Source organism: Tenrec ecaudatus, chromosome 12 (genome assembly GCF_050624435.1).
Source record: "Tenrec ecaudatus isolate mTenEca1 chromosome 12, mTenEca1.hap1, whole genome shotgun sequence".
NCBI lineage: Eukaryota > Metazoa > Chordata > Mammalia > Afrosoricida > Tenrecidae > Tenrec > Tenrec ecaudatus.
This window is the reverse complement of record NC_134541.1, coordinates 11,277,318-11,285,183: the sequence shown is the minus strand read 5'-3', so window position 1 is coordinate 11,285,183 and position 7,866 is coordinate 11,277,318. Positions and strand designations below refer to the sequence as shown.

Here is a 7,866-nt window from a genome sequence, read left to right as displayed (position 1 = left end):
TTCAATATCATTGTAATGTACTGTCCACTCTTCTAAATAATCTATGCAGTTACTATAGAACTTTTTAACGTGATTTATGATATCTGCACGATTTATTGCACCTTGTTCTTCTAGCTGGCTTATACCATTACAGATAGTTAACGGAAGAAAATTATTTTATAACCACTCTTAACACTGAAATTTTAAATGATTAACTTCATTTGCTACTTCGATTACTGAAAGTTTTGTCACCTTCAATAAGTTTGATAGCATTTTGAAAAAGAGCTGCTTGAATGTGTACAAACTAGCCAAATTTTTGAAGATTCTTTTTTAAAAAACTCTTCTAAAATTCTAGGACATTTATCCTGTGATGGAAAGTAGGATTTCAAGGATCGTGTATTTTCAAAATTCGTTCGACAGCTGGCAAAGAGCTAACCAGCGCGTTTTGCTGTATCCAAGTATTTTCTGATATTTGACTTCTGCAGTTTCACAAACTTCTTTAAGCATTCCAACGCGCACAGTGTATCTATAGAAATAAGAATATATTTTAATAACAATATTTTCCACATCGACGGGCAGCACATCAGCAGCTGTTTGAGTGGCTTTATGTATTATGTATATTCCCTTCCCGATCTCCCGCCATTTCCTAGCTTGTCCTGCATTCTTTCCAAAAATCGGGACTTTTTAAAAACGCTGCGGGACGCAGGACAAATTGTTAAAAAGTGGGCCGTCTGGTCACCTTATAGCTGCCACCCAGTGGGAGGTGACTTCGTAATGCAAGCAAGGTCAGAGCGCAGGCGGGGCAAAGAAGGAGGAGCATGCGCACCCTTAAATAGGATGGCAGCAAGGCATCTCTGAGGAGGCGGCCCGCCAGGGGACACCTCAGTGTCATTGGTCCATTCTGAGGAAGGGCTTTCAAGGTTGAAAGAAGAGCAGGGGCTAAAGCCCTGAGGCCAGCATGTGCTCCTGGTGCAGTAAGGACGCCAGCCTGGCTGGAGCGATGTGGTAGAGAGAGAGGTCGGAAACGAAGTTGGCAAGATGCTCGGAGCCCCGTTCTTAACTCTGCCTTTGCATAGAAATGCCTAGTAAGGCTCCCATCAGCCTGCGAGATGCAGATGGCACTGCCATGCTGGCTGAAAGTGAGGAGGACTTGGAGCACCTGCCGATGAAGATCCAGGACTGAAGCCTTCCCTATGGGTGACAACGCAACCAAGAGGAGCAACGCCCTCACCACTGGCCCAGTGGGTAACATCAGGATAAGTGGAGAAGAAATGGAAGTCGTCTGGCTTGGTCCACAGTGAACCGGCACGGAAGCAGCCGTCAGGAGATCAAATGCTGCACTGCATTGGGCCAATCTAGCGCACAGGAGCGCTCGGCAGCCTTGAAAAGCACAGGGGTCGCTTTGCTGACTAACACGCGCCTGACCCATCTTCAGTTGCCTCGTGTGCACGTGAAAGCGGAACGGTGCATCAGGAAGACTGAAGCCTCAGCGAACTTGAATTGTGGTGCCGGCAAAGAGTCTCCAAAGGACCACAGACTGCCAAACGAGCAAACAGATCTGGCTTGGAAGAAGTACAAGCTATATGCTCCCAAGAGGCCAGGAGGTGAAACGCATCTCACGCGCTTCGGACGCGTTGCCAGGAGAGACCGGTCTCTGGAGGACATCCTGCTGGTCAAGGAGAGAGGCAGTGAAAGAGAGGGATGCCCAGGACAAGATGGACTGAGAGTGGCTGCCGCAGTGGGCTCAGACATAAGAACAATCGTGAGGCTGGCACAGGACCGGTGGCGTGTCCTTCTGTTGTCATAGGGTTGCTATGGGTTGGAACCGACTCAGCAGCATCTCACAACAGTGAGCTTGTAGGAAACAAATTGATGCATAGGCCTGGACCGAGAGGGTAAGGTGAGGACTTGTAGCTTGTTTATACTCATAGTTTGGCGATAAAGGTGGTTCTCATCCTTGGATTCCTACCAAACCTCTCGGGGAATCGTCTTGGTTCTACCATTAAAATACATCTCACATCTGGCCACATCTCCTGACCTTTACTTAAGACACCATGCTCTCTCCCTGGACTCTAGTGATTGAATAGCTCCCTGGAACGTGAAGTGCTGATGAGAACCCGTTCTCTCGGCTCACAGTTCTCAAACTCAAGTGTTTCTCAACCAGCAGAATAGTCACTGGGGGGTTTGCTTAGCACTGATGACTGGCTGATGCTTCTAGACTAGAGTTCTTATTCAGCAGGTCTGGTGTGGGACCCAGGGGCTTCTGTTTCCAAGTTTCCGGATGTGGCCGATGCTGCTGGTCTGGGGCCCACGCTTTGAGAACACTTGAACCAGGTGGCCGCTGGAACAACTGTGCAGTGTGTTCGGGTACAGAAGAGACCCCCAATCTCAAATAGAAGTTAAGGAGAACTTTTTAAAGTCTTACGATGGATAAAGACAACATTAAGGCACAGATGCACGCACTGGATGAGGGCGGCCAACAGCACACAGTCCCGTGGTGCCTGAGGACTCCGAGTCAGATACTTGCTAGTTACATAAGGCATGGACTGGCGGCAGATCAATACGTCACAGTTACAGGTGGGCCCACAGAAGCGGGAACAGGACCCTGACTGGGATATGCATAGTGAAGTTAGATAGAAGAGCTTACAAGATTGGTCCAGGGCCTTCCGACCAAGGCAGCCAGAACACAACTGATGTGACCTAACTCTTGAGCATGCCACCCCTAGGACTGACCCCAGTTTGGTGATCTTTATTAAGGACACTTCCAGGCAAGCTCCTAAGAGAGACTGCCCCTCCCTGAGCTGGCTGGAGAGGGGTGGAGGTAATCTACTGTCCCATGCCTTCGGCCTGAGGGGGAGGCTCTCGAGGTCCTTGGTCAATGTTCAGAAGGAATTCAATGGAGGCTTAACCTATATGGCGGCTCTGCAAATGGGTTTGGGGATTTCACTGTCATGCATAGCCTTCTGCGAATGAGTTGCTCAGAACGTAAGGTCTGACACAAACACATGCCACAGGGGGAAAGCACCTGGAGATGCTTGGGTTGAGCATGCGCAATGAAATAGCATGGGAGCCCCTTGCTATGGACGGACCCTGCCTAGCGCAGATTCAGTATACCCTCCCCAGCAGGCTCCCCCTGACTTAGATGAAGTCTGCTTTGTACGGAGGGCAGGTGCTGGAGGAATTCACACAGGGGCGAGAGCTCTTCATTTGGGCTCATGAGGGATGAAAGGAAGCAGGAAGGGTGGACAGGATTGAGATCAGGGAAGAGCAAGATCAAAGAAGAGAAGTAGGACCAGTCCAGGGTTCCACAGGGGACCAAATTCCTGACGCAGGATCTGGGGGAGGAAGCAGCCAGAGACTGAGCTAAGAATTGAGAAAGGAATAGGTAGGAGAAAGCACTGAAGACTCCATTGTCGGTACCGGCTTCGCTCCGGAAGTGAGAATCACTGTGACCCCAATGTTGCTGTTGTCAGATGCCATGGAGTCAGTTCTGATCCATCGCGACCTTATGACCTCATCCACAACAGAAGGAAACACTGTCCTGTCCTGTGCCAGCCTCACAATTGTTTCGGAGCTTGAGCCCATTGTTGCAGCCACCGTGTCAGCCCATCTCCATGAGGGTCTTCTTCTTCTTGGCCCCTCTACTCTACCAAACACAATGTCCTTCTCTCCAGGAGCGGTGTCTCCTGACAACATGTCCAAAGTATGTACGACAACGCCTCACGGCCCTTGTCGCCAAGGAGGTTGTGCTTCTTCCAAGACAGAGCAGTTTGTCCTTTCAGCAATCCATGGGACTCTCTGTATTCTCCTCCAGCCCAATTCAAATACAGCCTTTCTTCTTAGCTCTTCCTCAGTCAGCGTCGACTTTCACATGCAGATGAAGTTATTGAAAAGACTGTGGTTTGGGTCTAAAAGTACCACTCTTGCTTTTTAATACTCTAAGGAAGTCTTGTGCATCAGATTTACCTAAAGTAATGTGTCTTTTGCTCTCTGGACTGCTGCTTCCATGAGCACTGATTGTGGATTCAAGCAAGACAAAATCCTTGACAACTTCAATCTTCTCTCTATTTATCATGATGTTACTATTGACTGGTCGAGTGGTGAGGATTTTGGTCTTCTGGACATCGAGGTGTAATACACACGGAAGGTTATAATCCTTGATCTTCATTAGCAAGTGATTCAGCCTCTCCCAGCTATCAGCCAGCAAGGTGGTATGCTCTGCAGATTGTAGGTTTTTAATAAGCCTTCCTCCAATCCTGATGCCACATTCTTCTTCATATACTCCAGCTTCTCTGATGATCTGCTCAGCTTATTGATTGAATAAGGATGGGGAGAGGATTTAACCCTGTCACATACCTTTCCTGTTTTTATTTTATTATTAAAAAAATCATTTTATTGGGGGCTCTTATCACAATCCATCCATCCATTGTGTCAAGCACATTTGTACATTTGTTGCCATCATCATTCTCAAAACATTTGCTCTCTACTTGAGTGCTTGATATCAGCTTCTCATTTTTTCTCCTCCCTCCCCACTCCTCCCTCCTTCATGAACCCCTGATAATATATAAATTATTATTATTTTGTCATATCTTTTTTTTTCTTCTTTTACATTTTATTAGGGACTCAAACAACTCTTACCACAATCCATACATATACATACATCAATTGTATAAAGCACATCCATACATTCCCTGCCCCAATCATTCTCAAGGCATTTGCTCTCCACTTAAGATATTTTGTCATATCTTATACTGTCTGCTGTCTCCTTTCACCCACTTTTCTGTTGTCCATCCCCCAGGGAGGAGGTTATATGTAGATCCTTGTAATCGGTTTCCCCTTTCTACCCCATCTTCCCTCCACTCTCCTGGTATCTCTACTCTCACCACTTGCCCTGAGGAGTTCATCTGTCCTGGATTCCCTGTGTTTCCAGTTCCTATCTCTACCAGTCTACATCCTCTGGTCTAGCTGGATTTGAAAGGTAGAATTGGGATCATGATAGTGGGTGGGGAGGAATCATTTAGGAACTAGAGGAAAGTTGTATGTTTACCTTTCCTGTTTTGTTTTTTTTTTGTTTTTTTTTCACTGTCATTTTTTTATTCGTCTTTTGGAAGCAGGAATTTATTTACCAGGAAGGATGATCCCATCATACTTCTGCTGGAACCAGCGCATGGCCTCCTCTTTGCCGATTCTGTGTTTGGCCCCGATGCAGCCTGTTCTGCGCTTCTTGTCAGCAATGCTGAAGCCTGGTCTCCCCAGCACCACGTAGAAGTCCAGGCCGTAGATACCGATGCTGGGGTCATATTTGATTCCCAGGTCGATGTGTTCCTGGATCCCAAACCCAAAGTTTCCAGTATCGGAGAAGTTATTTTTCCGTAACTCGTACTCCCGCACCTTCAGACCTTTCTCCAAGATTTCCTCTGCCTTGGCCCCACGGACTGTGCAGTGGACGGCAATTTTTTCATTTCTCCTAATGCCAAAGGATCTGACGGTGTATCTGGCTTTGGAGAAGACGGGGGTCTGGCCGGTGAGCTGCTCCAGCACCTTGGCGGCCCGCGTCAGCCTGTCGCCACTCTCCCCCACGCAGATGTTGAGGCAGAGCTTGCGGATGCGCAGCTCCCGCATCGGGTTCTCCTTTTCACCTTGATCCTGCGCCATGATGGAGACCAGGAAGAGAGCTACCTTTCCTGTTTTTAAACTGTCTTCATACCACCTAAAATCATCTCAGGTGTACGGACAGGTGAGTTGATTACTTTCATTTAGGGGATACTGAGGAGCCCTGGTGGCTTAGTGGGTTACACGTTGGGCTGCTACCGGCAAGGTCAGCAGTTTGAAACCACCAATTGCTCTGAGGGAGAAAGACGAGGCTTTCTGCTCTCATGGAGAGTTCCAGCCTCAGAAACCCACAGCGACTCTCTGGGTGGGGATCAGCTGAGCTGGAGTTGACGTGCTAGCTGGGAGTTTCAGCTGAGTTAAAGACGCACTAGAATTCTTTTCGGATGGACTCTTTTGTGATTTTAAATTAAATGGTCAAAAAAGGGGGATAGGGTGAATTGTTGTAGGAGATTAAACTGATGCTATCGCATATCACACAATAAAATTTAAGGAAATCACTGAAGGCGCTGCGTGCCCCGTGGCAGCTGGATCGATGCCTGGGACACAACCAGGACCCAGATGAGAAACCTGGTGGAATGTGAAGGAAGTCCACAGTAGGCAGACAGTCATGTACAACATCGATTTCTTCATTTCGACGAGTTTCATGGTTATAGACGACATGAAAATTAGGGGAGATGGGGGAGAGTAGTGAGGAATTTTCCTATCTTTGTAATTTTCTTTTTATATTCCCCTCAAATAGTAAAAACAATTCCACCACAAGCAACGAATCTCAAAAGAACAAATTCCAGGTTTGAAATGACCTGCTTGCAGTGGGGCAGCCTTTACTGTCACTAGGAATGCTCATGGCCATGACTGGATATGGAATGTCCATACCTATCAGGAGAAAAGCGTTTTGAAATGTTAAGTAGAGAGCACCCCCAGTCCCCATGCCCCCCGAGGCTGGAACATAGAGATTCTCAAATTCTGAGCTGGGAGCTGGTGGTGTTGATTTTGTGTTATGCCCTTAGCTTTCAATCACTGATCCTGGGTGACCTGGAGCAAGACTCCTTTGCCTGTCCTTCCTTCCAGAGTGCTCCTGGCTGAACAGGGTCTAGACTAGCACTCTTGAACCACGGGACCCCTGCTTCCTCCCCCACCCCCATTTGGTGAGGGTAAAGCACTGTATACAAATACACATGGATCTGGGGGCTAGATCTTCTTCTCCCTTGGAGCCCAGAAACATGAGGGGGTACTTCCCGGGAAGGGGATGCAGTCTCTTTGAAATGTGATACTTGAAAAGTTGAGCAGTGAGACATTCATAAGGAAAACCCAGGCAGAGTGCAGGGAAGCAAGCACACATTAGCACAGGGAATGCCCCATGGCTCAGACAAATGTCTTTCTAAACCAAACCAGAGTGCGATAATGGTCTGTCTTTTGGGCTAATTGCCACCAGTGAATTGGGGACAGAAAGAAAGACAGACTGAGAAAAGAAAGACAGGCTGGGAGGTGGGGGTGGGGGTAGAGGGGCAGGGACTCCAAAGGGCAGGAGTGAAATGAAATAGCCCCTTGAGTTATGCAGAGAATTTCTCCAGTGCTGGCCTCTATTTTATTAGGCATGCATTTGAAATTTAAATATGTTCTGGAACAATGGCTTTTTTACAGCAGACCCAGGAGCTCGCCCAATGGAAGCACTGGCTGTTTATTAAGAGGAGGAGATGATGGGACGTACAATAGCAGGCTAAGGGTCCCCCTCCTTGTCCAGCCACTCTGAAAAGCCCCTGAGGAATTCCAGCCCTGCCCCGGCCCCGCCCCAAGTTTGTCTCCTCTCAGGCAGTGTTTGCTCCTGCAGCCACACGCATTTCCTTTTGGGTGTGATTTGTAATTAGTGATGAGTCACCTCCAAGCCACCCTTTGAAAGTGGGAATGCCATCCCAGGGGGTTTATGACACTATTTTTCAGAACTCCCCCACTGATCTTTTTGACGGGGCACTATTTGGGTTATTTATTTATGAAGCTGGGAAATCGGGATTGTTTGTGGTTTGAGATATTCCCAGAATATCTTGGAATCAAAGGTGGACACATTGAGAAAACTTTCTGAGGACGGCCTTCCCTGGCTTAAACTCTTCCGGGGTGCTCTCTGGTGGTGGAATGGGTGGGATCCAGATGCTGGAAATCTGGGACACAAACCCATGCCAAGTGTCTTACCCCGTCTGGGCTTCATCTCCACACTTTCAGAGTGGGGCCACCAGCAGTGCCTAGGGAACCTGGGGGTATTGCTAAAGGAGATCCCCAGGG

General features: G+C 48.0%; 1 protein-coding gene across 1 annotated transcript; it reads right to left on the bottom strand.

The window, feature by feature from the left end:
• Positions 1–5,034: 5,034 nt before the first annotated feature.
• Positions 5,035–5,648, bottom strand: LOC142423289 (large ribosomal subunit protein uL5). The gene has a single exon (XM_075528525.1). It carries the CDS (start codon positions 5,632–5,634, stop codon positions 5,098–5,100), a length of 537 nt encoding a protein of 178 aa, XP_075384640.1. The 5' UTR covers positions 5,635–5,648; the 3' UTR covers positions 5,035–5,097.
• Positions 5,649–7,866: the final 2,218 nt, after the last annotated feature.